The sequence below is a fragment of the Scyliorhinus torazame genome, chromosome 10 (assembly GCF_047496885.1).
Source record: "Scyliorhinus torazame isolate Kashiwa2021f chromosome 10, sScyTor2.1, whole genome shotgun sequence".
Lineage (NCBI taxonomy): Eukaryota > Metazoa > Chordata > Chondrichthyes > Carcharhiniformes > Scyliorhinidae > Scyliorhinus > Scyliorhinus torazame.
Genome location: NC_092716.1, coordinates 179,271,661 through 179,286,438, shown reverse-complemented (window position 1 = coordinate 179,286,438; position 14,778 = coordinate 179,271,661). Strand labels below are relative to the sequence as shown.

At 51.8% G+C, this 14,778-nt stretch overlaps 1 protein-coding gene across 1 annotated transcript in view; it reads right to left on the bottom strand.

Moving 5' to 3' along the window:
- Positions 1-14,778, bottom strand: part of LOC140384900 (fascin-like) — a 74,810-nt gene that overhangs the window by 49,531 nt on the left and 10,501 nt on the right. Inside the window, exon 3 of the mRNA XM_072466820.1 lies at positions 9,637-9,755. Coding sequence (XP_072322921.1) covers positions 9,637-9,755 — 119 coding nt within the window. The remainder of the gene's footprint in view (positions 1-9,636; positions 9,756-14,778) is intronic.

Below are 14,778 nucleotides of genomic sequence, written 5' to 3'. Positions count from 1 at the left end.
ATTGCCACTAACATCGGCGCCAGCACCTCTTTCTTGAGCTCCTCCACACATCGTCGGTGGAACTCCTGCTGTTCCGGGCCCCATACCATCTGGGCTCCCTCGGCCGCCATCTTGCTTCTCCCTTCTCTTCTCTGCCGCTGCTCTAAAGGATCCTCCGTAATCTGGCCACTACTGCCGCTCCTTTCCATCCACCCCCGGGGGGACTGCTTCCTTTGTCACCTCACAGTGGGTTTGGCCAAAAAAAGTTCCCGTTGGGGCTCCCGATAAGAGCCCAAAAGTCCGTTGAAACGGGAGGTGCCGAAACGTGCGGCTTAGCAATGCATCGCCGCAACCGGAAGTCCGGGGGGTCCTCCTTTATGAGCGACGAACTGCGTCAATTACTGCTCAACAAGGGCATCGCCTCGAGCAGGACGACAAGTTACAACCCCCGGGGAAACGGGCAGGTAGAGAGGGAGAACGGAACGGTCTGGGAGACTGTCCTGCTGGGCCTACTGTCCAGGAATCTCCCAGTCTCCCGCTGGCAGAAAGTCCTCCCGGAGGCCCTCCACCCCATCCGGTCACTGCTCTGTACAACCACAAATCAGACACCTCATGAACGTCTCCTTGTTTTCCCCAGGAAGTCCTCCTCCGGGACCTCGCTCCCAACCTGGCTAGCGACACCCGGACCCATCCTGCTTCGGAAACATGTGAGGGCGCACAAGTCAGACCCGTTGGTCGAAAGGGTCCACCTGCTGCACGCCAACCCCCAGTACGCCTACGTAGCATTCCCTGATGGCCGCCAAGACACGGTCTCCCTTCGGGACCTGGTGCCCGCCGGAACCCCATGCGCACCTGAACCATTGCCCCCACCCCCACCCTCCCCACAGCACCTAACTGGAGGGTCAGTACTCCCGCCGCCCTTGCCTAGGCCCGAACGCACATCGACGCCCCTTACAGGCGCTTTCCCCCCCTGTCCAGCTTTTGCCCCAACAGCGCCGCCTAGGGGTGATGAAGCTGCCTGGGAGGATGACATCACGCTCCCGGAGTTGCAACCGCCAGGACCCCCATCAGAATCACCGCCGAAGCCCAGACGCTCCAGAAGGACGACCAGGCCACCCGATCGACTGATTGCTGCACTATGAACACTTCGTTAATACCCTCAACATCATGGTACCTCTATACCTGGTCATACCATGCGAAAGGCGACTATTAACGCTGGCCATAACCCCGCCGGGGTCTTTTTTAACAGGGGGTGAATGTGGTAATACCAGGTATTGAGGTACCTGAGAGGTGGATGACCATTGGTTAGAACCAGGAGTCTACCATTGGCTGATGTACGTAGCTCCGCCTTGAGAGGCGGACTATAAGAACCGGTGCCATCCCAGCAGCCTTCACTTTCTGTATCAAAGCTGCTGGGGAAGCGTTCTAGCAGATTAAAGCCTTCAGTTATGAATCACTTCGTCTTGAGAGTAATTGATTGCGCATCACTCTCCAAGTCATTTACCACCCTGACTTGGAAATATATCACCGTTTCTTCACTGTCGCTGGGGCAAAATCCTGGAACTCCCTCTCTAACAGCTCAGTGGGTGTACCTATACCTCAAGGACTGCAGCGGTTCAAGAAGGCAACTCACCATCACCATGGTAGCACAGTGGTTAGCAGTGTTGCTTCACAGCGGCAGGGACCCGGATTCGATTCCCGGCTTGGGTCACTGTCTGTGCGAGAGACTGCACATTCTCCAATATCTGCGTGGGTTTCCTCCGGTTGCTCCAGTTTCCTCCCACAGTCCAAAGATGTGCAGGTTAGGTGGATTGATCACGCTAAATTGCTCTCTAGTGTCCAAAAGTTAGGTGGGGTTGCTGGGTTACAGGGATCGGGTGAAGGTGTGGACTTAGGTAGGGTGCTCTTTCCAAGAGCCGGTGCAGACCCGATGGGCCGAATGGCCTCCTTCTGCACCATGATCCATGATCTGAAGGGCAACTAGGACTGGACAACAAATGCTGGCCTAACCAGCGATACCCACATCCCATAAATTAATTTTTTTAAATGCTGTCAGTCCTGCTGAGATTGTCCAGCATTTTCTGTTTCCTTTCAGATTCCAACATCCACGGTAATTTACTTTTATCTTTTTGTCCTTTTCAGGTATTGCTCCATAAATTAATCATGAATGATTTTTGGGGGCGGCACAGTGGTTAGCACTGCTGCCTCACGGCACTGAGGATCCAGGCTTGATCCCGACCCCGGGTCACAGTCCATGTGGAGTTTGCACATTCTTCCCGTGACTGCGTTGGTTTCACCCCCACAACCCAAAAGATGTGCAGGGTAGGTGAATTGGCCACGCTAAATTGGGTACTTTAAATTTATTTGAAAAAAGAATGATTTTTGGGCTGTCCACAATTTTGTCTTTCTAAAGGAGACTTACCTTCAAATTGCCGCTGCAATATTTTTAAATACTGTGGCAGTTCAAGATGTGCCCTACTTTGCAAGCTTCCAGCAGTAGATATTGAACTCCTATTGGACACATATTATAACAGTGACGACAGTGCAAAAGTAGTTAATTGGCTACAAAGTGCTTTGTAGTGTTCGAAAGAGAAAGTGCTGGAAAATCTCAGTAGGTCTGGCAACATCTATAGGGAGAGAAAAGAGCTAAAGTTTCGAGTCCGATGACTCTTTGTCAAAGCTGAAAGAGAAAATGCTGGAAAATCTCAGCAGGTCTGGCAGCATCTGTAGAGAGAGAAAAGAGCTAAATTTTCGAGTCCGATGACTCTTTGTCAAAGCTTTGTAGTGTTCTGAGGATATGAAAGATGCTATATAAGTGCAAATATTTTTTTCTAACTCATGACATCTGACTGGAAGCTTTGCTCGAAATGTTATATGATACATGGGCAAGCACATTGCTGACTGTGTACTGTTCCATGGCTGACCTACTGACAGTGGAAAATCCTTCTTCATAAGGGAGGTAGGGAGACCGAGAGGTTCAGGGAGAGTGTTGCAGGGCTTAGGGCAGCAACGGCAACCTAGACTAGTGAGTGGGGTCACATTAGTGGCCTTCATCTCAAGTGGGCCACAAGATTGAAATTGGGCTTGTTGACTAACCATGACAGCGCACGGCTCTCACAGGCACTGTTGTGTGCAATCAGTATGCACCTCACTTCATGTGCCCTTGTTTTACATGTGTATCACTTTGGATGAAGAAAAACTATGCAGAAGGAAATCAGCGGAAAATAGCAACCCACGTATGGACAACAGTCAACAGAAGTCTCATTGGCCACACTCAGAATCCAGATGAGCTACATGTACAGGTTTCCCACCACTGGCTTAGGGCCTCGGCAACTGAAGGCACAACAACCAATAATGGAGCAAAGAAAATTATGGCTGTGTAAAATGCCTGAATTAGAGGAGCACTGCAATCTCAAAGGGCTGCAAGGCTAATGGAGATTACAGATATAGGGAGGAGGATTAGGCCATTGAGAGTTTTAAAATAATGGGCGTGATCGAGTGGCTTCGTCATGCCCGACTCGGTGACGCGATGAGGCCTCTCGCTAGATTTGTGACGCTTCGAAAGCCTTGCGGGATCTAATGAGATCTTGCAAGATATCACGATTCTGGATCTTGTCCTCGTTGGGCGAGATCCAGATTTACATATTTAAATGAGCAGTTAGGCTCACTTAAATAGTGCCCGTTGCTCCCGAGGTCCAAGAATGAACGCCCGTGCCTGAGAGACCTCGCCATAGCCCTGTTTAGCACTGGTCCACACAAATGTGAACCAGGCGTAACGGCACCTTGGCGGCTAATTGGGCTTTGGGACTCCTGCTGCTACCCAGGCACCTTGGTACTGCCAGCCTGGCACCTTGGTACTGCCAACCTGGCACTGCAAGGGTGCCCAAGTGTCATTACCAGAATGGCAAGGGCACTGCCAGTGTGATAGGCTGGCGGTGCCAGTTTGCCCATGTCAGGGATCGGGTCCAAGAGTGCCCTGCCCTTATGAGGTGGGGTGAGGGGGGTGCTCGAAGACCGCCTAACAGGTTAGGTTGGGGCGGGAGGGGAGAGGGTCCAGATGCGTGGTGACGAATCTGAAGGAGGTTGAGAGATCCAAGCGGCATTTAAAAATGGCGCCCCGATCTCTTCATGCACTGACTGAGCTCGTCAGTGCAGCAAGTGAGGTATTTGCAGCCTCAGCAGGACATTCCTCACTGAGGCCAAACAAAAGTGTCCCGTTTGATAGCGAGGTCGTTCTCGATGCTGCAGACGCCAAGAAACACCCCGCTAAATGCACCCAAAATGGGACTCTTTATTTTTTTCTGTCCCCCCATTAAATCACACCCAAAGATAAGAATTTTAGAATTATAGCATGGCTGAACTGTGACCCAATACCGGTCAGCAATAGACTTCCGGTTGCGGCTATGCCTGGGTAGGTCGCACGTTCGGCAGCTCCCGCCGTGAACGGACTTTTGGGCCCTCTTGAGGAGCCCCTGCAGCACTTGGACGACGATTCCCGGTGTGGGAAGGCAGCAGTAAGGTTCCCCCAACAGTGCATGGTGTGGACCAGGAGTGGAGCGGTCAAAAAAGTGATCTTGGAGAAGAAAGGAGAACGGATGCGAAAAAGTAAGATGGCGGCGGGCGGAGACCAGGCAGCGTGGGCGCAAAGGTCGCGAGAGCAGCAGGAGTTCCTGAAAAGCTGCTTAGCGGAGCTGAAAGCAGAGATGCTGGCCCCAATGAAAGCGTCGATTGAGAGGCTGATTGAAGGCTAAAAGGATGGCAGAAAACCTCTGAAAACGAGGACGAGATCCGTGGCCTGGCGGTCGAAGTGGAGGCGCACGAGGCGCTGCATAAAAAGTGGCAGGAAAAGTTTGAGGACCTGGAGAACAGATCGAGGAGGAAGAATCTCCGGATTCTGGGTCTCCCTGACGGTGTGGAGGGGTCCGACATCGGGGCATATGTAGCCATTATGCTGAATACGCTAATGGACGCGGGAGCCTTCCCGAGCCCCTGGAGCTGGATGGGGCTCACAGAGTCCTGGCAAGGAGGCCAAAGGCAAATGAGCCGCCAAGCGCCGTAGCGGTGAGGTTTCACCGCTTCACGGACAGAGAGTGCGTCCTGAGATGGGCGAAGAAAGAACGGAGCAGCAGGTGGGAAAATATGAAGATCCGCATCTACCAAGACTGGAGTGCAGAGCTGGCCAAGAAGAGGGCAGGATTCAACCGGGCCAAGGCGGTTTTCCACCGAAATGGGGTGAAGTTCGGGCTGTTGCAGCCAGCGCGATTGTGGGTCACTTTTCAGGACCGCTACCATTATTTCGATACGCCGGAGGAGGCGTGGACCTTTATTCAGAACAAAAAATTGGACTCGTCCTAATGGTTTGCTGTGGGTTTTGGGAAAGCTGGGGAGTGTGAAGGGGGGATTGGATGTGATATGTGTGTTTTAATGGGCATGGGTATTGTTTTGGAGGGGCCGCTCCTCGCGTTCGAAGGGGGGAGGGGGGGCAGCAGGCCCTGGGCCGTTGGGAATTTGAGAGAGGCTGCAGGAGAAAGGTGCTGCGCCACAGGGGGCGGGGCCCGCCCAGGTAGCAAATCGCAGGCTTTTTTCCTGCGCTAAAGAAGGGGGGCGTGGCCCGATGGGAGGGGCGGTGCCGGAGGGGTGACCGTATCGACTTGGAGGGGGCGGGGGGACTTTGACGGGAAATCTAAACGGGGGATCGTTGGCAGAGGTGGGAGCGACTGGGGTCAGCAGGAGCCAGCTGACTTACGGGAGTGCAAGGGGGCTAGACAGTTTTCTGGGCAGGTGGTAGAGGGGGTACCTGGGTTGCTGCTGCATTAACCGAAGGGGAGCTGGAGGTAAGGGGGAGAGTCGGGGCGGGGGTCCTCCGCCTGGGGGCCTGGAGAGTGCGGGAGATGTGGGCACGTGGCTGGCATAAGAACGGAGATGGCTAGTCGGCAGGAGGGGGGGAGGGGGGCGGGCAGTCCCCTGATTCGGCTAATCACATGGAACGTGAGGGGCCTGAACGGGACGGTCAAGAGGGCCCGGGTGTTCACGCACCTAAAGGGACTGAAGGCATCAGTTGCTATGTTGCAGGAGACGCACTTGAAAGTGGTGGATCAGATCAGGCTGAGAAAGGGATGGGTGGGGCAGGTCTTTCATTCGGCCATAGCGATTTCGGACCACGCCCCGCACTGGGTGGAATTGGAGTTGGGGGAGGGAAGGGACCAGCGCCCGCTGTGGCGCTTGGACGTGGGACTGTTGGCAGATGAGGAGGTTTGTGGGCGGGTCCGGGAGTGCATTCAGAGATACATAAAGGCCAATGATAATGGGGAAGTACCGGTTGGTGTGGTTTGGGAGACTCTGAAAGCGGTGGTTAGGGGAGAGTTAATCTCAATTAGGGCTTACAGGGAGAAGAGAGAGAGGACAGAGAGGGAGAGGGTGGATAGGAGATATGCGGATTCCCCTGAAGAGGGGCTGCTGAAGGAGCGACGGAGCCTCCAAACGGAATTTGATTTGTTGACCACGGGGAAAGGGAAATTGGAGGAATCAGGGACAGAGGGGGGAACACGGTGCGGAGTTCGGCTAAAATAAATGAAGTATTCAGGATTTCTATGGGAACCTCAATTGGTCCAGGAACCCCCGGAGGGGGAAAGGGGATGCGGCGGTTCCTGGACCAGTTGAGGTTCCCGAGAGTGGAGGAGGGGCAAGTGGAAGGCCTGGGGTCCCCGATTGGGATAGAGGAGCTGGTTACGGGGTTGGGGAGCATGCAGGTGGGCAAGGCCCCGGGGCCTGATGGGTTCCCGGTCGTATTTTACAGGAGGTTTGTGGACCTGCTGGGCCCGCTGCTGGTGAGAACCTTCAACGAGGCAAGGGAGGAAGGGATTCTCCCCCCGACAATGTCCCGGGCGCTGATTTCGCTGATCCTTAAGCGGGACAAGGACCCGCTGCAGTGTGGCTCATATAGGCCGATCTCGCTCCTTAATGTAGATGCCAAGTTGCTGGCAAAGGTCCTAGCCACAAGGATTGAGGATTGTGTCCCGGGTGTGATACACGAGGACCAGACGGGGTTCGTGAAGGGCAGACAGTTAAATGCAAATGTGCAGAGGCTCCTGAATGTGATTATGATGCCCTCGGAGGGTGGGGAGGCAGAAGTGGTGGCGGGCAATGGACGCGGAGAAGGCCTTTGACCGGGTGGAGTGGGAGTACCTATGGGAAGTGCTTGGCAGGTTTGGGTTCAGGGGGTTCATAGGGTGGGTCAACTTGTTATACCAGGCCCCGGTGGCGAGCGTATTTACGAACGAGCGGAGGTCAGAATATTTTAGGTTGTACCGTGGGATGAGACAGGGGTGCCCCCTGTCCCCTCTGTTGTTTGCTTTGGTAATTGAGCCGCTGGCCATGGCATTGAGGGAATCTAGAAACTGGAGGGGGTTGGTCCGGGGAGGGGAGGAACATCAGGTCTCGTTGTATGCTGGTGACCTGCTTTTGTACATCGCAGATCCAGTGGAGGGGATGGTAGAGGTCATGCGGATCCTTAGGGAGTTTGGGGACTTCTCAGGCTACAAGCTTAACGTGGGGAAGAGTGAGCTCTTTGTGGTGCATGCGGGGGGCCAGGAAAGGGGGCTGGAGGAGCTGCCGCTTAAGAGGGCGGAGAGGAGTTTCCGATATTTGGGTATCCAGGTGGTCAGGAGTTGGGGGGCCCTGCATAAGCTTAATTTGGCGCGGTTGGTAGACCAGATGGAGGAAGACTTTAGGAAATGGGACGTGTTGCCACTCTCCCTGGCGGGCAGGGTGCAGTCAGTTAAGATGACAGTCCTCCCTAGATTCCTGTTTGTGTTCCAGTGCCTGCCCATCCTCATCCCCAAGGCCTTTTTTAAGCGAGTGAGCAGGAGCATTATGGGGTTTGTATGGGCAAGTAAGACCCCGAGGGTCAAGAGGCTGTTTCTGGAGCGTAGTCGGGACAGGGGTGGGCTGGCACTACCGAACCTGTGTAGTTATTACTGGGCAGCCAATGTAGCAATGATTCGGAAATGGGGTATGGGGGGAGAGGGGGTGGCGTGGAAAAGATTAGAGGCGGTGTCATGCGTGGGCACTAGCTTGGGAGTGCTGGTGGTGGCACCTTTGCCGCTACCGCCGACGCGGTACACCACGAGCCCGGTGGTGGCGGCGACACTGAGGATCTGGGGGCAGTGAAGACGGCACAGGGGTGAGTTGGGGGCCTCAATTTGGTCCCCAATATGGAATATCATCGGTTTGCACCGGGCAGGATAGATGGCGGATTCCTAAGCAGGCATCCGCCCCCAAGCGGGCGGGAATTAAAAGGATGGGGGACCTATTTATTGACGGGGCTTTTGCTAGCCTGGGGGCGCTGGAGGAGAAATTTGGGTTACCCCCCGGAAACGCTTTTAGGTACATGCAGGTGAGGGCGTTTGTGAGAAATTTCCGCTGCTTCCCGCATGGAGGATTCAGGAAAGGTGACCTCGGGTGTATGGGTGGGAGAGGGCAAGGTCTCGGCGATCTATCAGGAGTTGCAGGAGGCGGAGGAAACCTCGGTGGAGGAGCTGAAGGGCAAGTGGGAGGAGGAGCTGGGTGAGGAACTGGATGAGGGCTTGTGGGCGGAGGCCCTGGGCAAGGTTAACTCCTCCTTGTCTTGCGCCAGACTTAGCCTGATCCAGTTCAAAGTGGTTCACAGGAGCATATGACAGGGGCGAGGATGTGCAAGTTTTTTGGGGTGGAGGACAGATGCGTGAGGTGCTCGGGGAGCCCAGCAAATCACACCCATATGTTCTGGGCGTGCCCAGTGCTAGAGGGGTTCTGGAGGGGCTTCGCAAAGGCTATGTCCAAAGTCTTGGACACTCGGGTAAAACCAAGCTGGGGGATAGCAATATTCGGGGTATCAGATGAGCCGGGAGTACAGGAGCCGAAAGAGGCCGGAGTTCTGGTCTTTGCGTCCTTGGTAACCCGGAGGAGGATCCTACTAATGTGGAGGGATGTGAAACCCCCAAGCGTGGAGTCTTGGATTAATGACATGGCAGGGTTCATCAAGTTGGAGAGGATAAAGTTTGCCTTGCGAGGGTCTGTGCAGTGGTTCTCCAGGCGGTGGCAACCGTTCCTAGACTTTCTCGCGGAACGTTAGGTGGAGGTCAAGAGCAGAAGAAACCCGGTGGTGGGGGGTTTGGCTTGTTTTTATTATTGTAAGGGGCGTTTGCCCCATTTTTGTTCTTAGTTTGTTTAAGTTGTTGGAGGGGATGGCATAAGGCCCCCCCTTGTTATTTTTCTTATGTATATTTTCTTTCCTTTTTGGAGTGTTTTGTAAAAATTTATTGAAAACCTTGAATAAACATATTTTAATTTTTTTTTTTAAAATACCGGTCAGCAATAATGGATGAATGGGACTTGGTGCAAGTTAGGACATGTTAGGAAATACATTGTCCATCTCAGTAACTCCTCCTAGCCATCACCCTTGGATACTTGTTGACTCTACACTGATATCAGTTCAGCTGTCTTACACTGCTGGGCTAACACATAGATATCTTTACAAACCCTGATAAGTTCCATTATTTTATCACAGTAATAACACTCACTTGTATTACGTTTCAGTAAACTCCATAACCACTCGACAACATAACATCAAGCTTCCTGAGTCAATCAGTTGAAAAGATCTCTATGTTAATTACTCACCACAGCAAGGTAGTCCTTTGAAAAACCACGGAAGCAAGCTTTCCTAGTTGTGTTATTGATGATAATCTGAAAGATCTCAGCATCTGTCTCTTGTGACTGATGTACACAGACATCTGCACCTAACAAAAGAATACAGCAATACTCCACTGAAAATTAACATGTGATATGTATCTGATTTTTAAATTATTAAATTTGTCACTTTCTCACTACTGTTCTCCTCAAGGCATTAACTAATTCCTGGAATATGGTTCAATGCAGCTTGTTGTTTGTGTGCGAGCTTTGACAATAATCAAAAGGTTATTTGACTGGGGTCTTCAAAACCAAATCCTATTCAAACTTTGAATAAGTTATACTTCTGGCAGTGGTCCCTGTATAATGATCAGTAAGAGTGTTGAGATTCAATTACAGCACTCCTGCTGCTGCTCTGGTTGAGATACGTTTATTTCATGTAGACCTAGGATGAAACCAGGGATTTTTTTGGTGCTGGGGCTCAGCTGTTCAGTGTATAAATTTAACCAGTACTTGGACACAGGTCAGAATGGCTTTGTCGTCGCTGGATCTGGGAATTTCCTATCTAACAACATTGTAGAAGCGCCATCAGCGTAAGTAGTTTAAGAATAAAGTCCACTTTCTCAGGTGTTTAAAGTTATAAAAGGGATTTGGGAAATTGAATGTAAGTGATCGTTTCAACCATGTATAAAATTTAAACACAAGGGGTCATATTTACAAATTCAAGACAATGAAAGAAAATAAGAAATACGGAATTGTTATTCAGAATTGGTGGTAAAAGTTTGTGTCATAAATGGCTGAACAGGTGGAACAAGACACCTTAGTGAAGTTCAAGGAGTAAGGAGACAGGTTCTTCTGAACAGATGGGATTGAGGTTTGTTTGAAATGAACCAAGGGAGTACTTTGTAGAGGTGGGCCAAAGATCTTCTCATCCCTGAAATTGTTACAATGGACTGAAATTGTACTTGGGAGATGGGGAGGGGGAGGGGGGGGTGTAGAGGAGTGGAAGCGTTAGATTGAGGTCAGGAACCTAAGGGTGAGAGAGTTGGATTGAGGTCAGGAACCTGGAAGAATGGTTTCCCTCAGGCCCCGATGAATTTAGTAGAGATCAAGGGCTGGATTTTCTGATCGGCGACGCTGAAATTGCGTTCGGCGATTGGCCAGAGAATCCCCGTTTACGCCGGAATCGGGGGCGATGCCGCTTTTAAGATGCTCCGCCCCCTCAAAAACGGCGTACTCGGTGAATACGCCACATGCCATTGGGATGGCGTCAGGACGTCACCTGTGCTCACACCGTTTGGGCACCTCACGTGGCGGCTGCGGACTGAATCCAGCACAGCCACAGTCAGGGGGGAGCTGCTGGCAGGGGGAGCTTTGGCGAGGACTGGTGGTGGTGGTGGGGGGGGGGGGGGGGGGGGGGGGGGTCTGGGGTGGCGAGGTGGGTTACAGGGGGTCACTATCTGGCAGGCTTGGTCCGTACGTGGCCGGCGCCCTGTCATATGGCACGGCCACTGCCATGCGCATGCGGGGCCTCGGCCCCGACCATTCTGTGGCCGTATCCGCAGGTAATGATGCGCGGCTACCCGCCCCACACCGGTTGGAGGACCGGTGTGGGGCAGCGCCGACTTTCTGGTCGTAAGACGAGATGGATCCTGCAGACAGATGTGCAGGATCGGAGAATCCAGCCCAGGATGTCTTTGGGAGGTTGGGTACAGACGTTGGGGGAGTTGTGGAAGATTGGAGGCCTGAAGCATCAGAGGCTTCGAGGAAGGGGTGGAAGATTGGAGGCTTGAGGGATGAAATGTTGGATATCGAGTAGGGAGTTGGGGTGGTGGTAAGGGCTTTGGAGGTCGGAGTAGTTATGAGAGATCAATGACTGAGTATGGAGTGTGGTGGGGGGGGGCGAGGGAGATCCGCGTCTGGCAGGGTCACAGGCCAGCGTGGAGGGAGGCATGGGATACCACAGGTCTAATGGAGGAGATTGTAAGTGTCTAAGGTAAGGGGGTAGGTGGGGGGAGGTAGTGCTAAGGAAGGTCAGTGGAAAGGTACTTATTTCCTTGATCAAGAAGTTTTCACCTTTTGGTAGTTACCAGTTTCCCAGAAGACAAAAATCCAATTTAAAATTGTGGAGCATTAGAGGATGCCAGCCTCATTATATTTAAATTGCCAAACCTCAGGCCAAGTTGGTTGCCCATTTCCCTCCCACCTCCGTTTAAACGGGAGGGGCCAGGTTGATGTTGGGTTTCAGTTTTTTTTAATACTTCAACCTTCCACCTGACCCAAAACCTTCCATTTTTTGGCATTAAAATTTCCCTATTTTTCTCATGGTTACGTAGTCAGAGGAGGAATCCAGAGTTATAACCCTCAAACAAACTCTGGACTGATGTATTTGCAGCAACAGTTGCTCTGCCATTAGCTATTGCTGGTTTCGGACGCAATCTTGGCTGTATGGAAGTATGTGACTAGCGATGGACAATGAGGGTAGTCTTGCCAGTATCAACATCATCCTAGGAGCAAATATATTCCAAAAAATACCTTGGCATAGATTTTTGTCAAGTGTTTTACTTTTGTTGTCAATCTATTCTTCCATCTTATCCCATCTCCTCAAATGATTACATAGAATTTGATTTTGGAATAAAACAATTTATGGGATTTTCACAGTAACTTGATTGCAGTGGGGTAATGTAAGCCTACTTGTGACACTAATAAAGATTATTATTGACTACGTAGCAGGTTGGTCAATTGAATCAGTGTTAAATGTGTTGCATTGTTATAATGGCAGGCTTTGTTTGCGAGAGAAATGGAAGAGTGAAGGGAGAGAAAGAAGACCCGAGAGGAGAAGGAAAACCAGGAGTGAGAAAGTAGAATGCAGAGAGGATGAAAATTAGGAGAAAGAGAAGAGAGATAAGAAATAATAGAAAAACAAAGCAGAAAATGGGGGGGGAAGCCAGTTTTGTGTCATGTCTTGAGATCTTTTTTTCAATTTTCCATGCATATATTTGGAAAACAAGATTCCGTTAAACATTACTTTAAAGCATAGTTCACTTGTGCAAGTTAAAATAGGGGGGCATTTTTGAGCCCGGCGAGATACGATTTCTGATTTTCCAGGCCCCTCGCCGGTGGCGTGATGAGAAATCCATTGTGGAAGGCTGGGAACTTTTAATAAATTAAATTATAAATATGAACAAGCCTTCCCTCCAGGACCACCGCTCCCTGATTATTCATCGGTTCTGTCACACCGCCGCCATTTACAACTGCATTATTAAAATGAGAACCTGCTGACATCGCCTCCAAAGGAGATACCAGAGGTGAGCGCACAGGCCACCATTACCCTCCAGGATGCCAATTGCAGAGGGGGCACCGGAAAGGATTTGGGTGGACCAAGATAAGTGCAATCCAGGGCCAGAGGAAGGTTAAGTCTTGGCTGCTCTAGAGGTGGGGTCACTCGCAGGCCTTAGTGGCCCTTCATGTCTGTGAGTTTTAGGTGAAAAGGCGTCTGGCTTGGTGAAATGCAGGCAGCGCTTCCCGTGTTCTCCTTGATGGGCTTGTGGTGATATAACCGCTGAGGGATTGCCCTTCTAGAATGGAAACTGGAAGGTGGGTGGGAGCTGGTGAACCCACAGAGTCTGCACTGGGGGTGACTGTGAGGCCCATGATGGGGTCAGCATGCATGAGCAGAGTGGGGGACTCAAGGTTTTTTTTCTGGAACACAAATAAGAACCTCAGGAGAACTGTCATCTTTACCGACTGCACCCGGCCCGCCAACGACAGTGGGAGCACATCCCACCTCCTAAAATCCCCCTTCATTTGCTCCACCAACTGAGCCAAATTCAGCTTGTACAGCTGCTCCCATTCCCGTGCCACCTGAATGGCCAAATACCAGGGCCGGGATTCTCCGCCGGCGTGATTCTCCGTTATGCCGGCGCCTGGGGGTTTCCCGAAGGCGTGGGGCTGCCCCACAATGGGAAACCCCATTGACCAGCCGGCGTAATGGAGATTCCCGCCAGCCGGTCGGGGCAGAAATGTGGCGCAGCGGGGCGGAGAATCCCGCCCCTGAAGCTTGCCCCCACTACTCTAAACGACAACTCCCCCAACCTCCTCTTCTGCCGCCTCTCTTGAATCGGGAAAACCTCACTCAATTTGTACCCCGAGAACCGGCCGAATTCCTCCAATATGCTCATAATCCCCCCAATACATTCCAAAGGGTTTGATATATAGAGCAATAGATTGTTGGCATACAGCGAAACTCTATGCTCCAACACCCCTGCACTATTCCCTGCCAATCCCTTGACGCCCTCGGTGCCATCGCCAGTGGCTCTTTCGCCAAGGCAAAGAGCAATGGGGAGGGTGGGCATCCCTGGCTCGTCCCATGGTGCAACCTGAAATACTCCAAATTCACCCGTTTCATCCGCACACTCACTGCTGGCTCCCAGTATAGCAGCTGGACCCAATCAACAAACCCATGCCCAAACCCAAACCGCCCAACACCTCCCACAAATAATCCCACCCACCGGTCGAAGGCCTTCTCTGCGTCTATGGCGATCACCACCTCCACATTTCGTCACTCCGGGGGCATCATTACAAGGTTTAACAAACGTCTAATATTGGTCGACAGATGCCTCCCCTTTACAAACCCTGTCTGATCTTCCCCTATCACCTCCGGCACGCACTCCTCAATTCGTGAGGCCAAAATCTTGGCCAGCAACTTAGCGTCCATATTTAGCAATGAAATTGGCCAGTAGGACCCACACTGCTCACTCCCCCTCCTTCTTCAAAATTAAGGAAATAGAGACATGTGATAATGTGGGGGGGGGGCTCGGGGCTCCCCCTTCTCCCTCGCCTCATTGAATGCCCTTACCAGCAGGGGCCCCAGGTTCCCCGAAAACTTTTAATAAAATGTTATTACAAACATGTATCAAAACAGGTTACAACACCTAAACACCTGGGAAACATACTTCCCAGCAATCAACTATACAGTCTGTACAAATTCTCTCCCCCCCAAATCCCCCCCCACCCCCCCGGCGACAAATAGCTCCTCAAACGCGGTCACAAACATCCCCCATCTTTTCTCAAACCCCTCTGCAGAGCCCCTTAACTCATATTTAATCTTCTCCAACCGCAGGAAGTCGTACA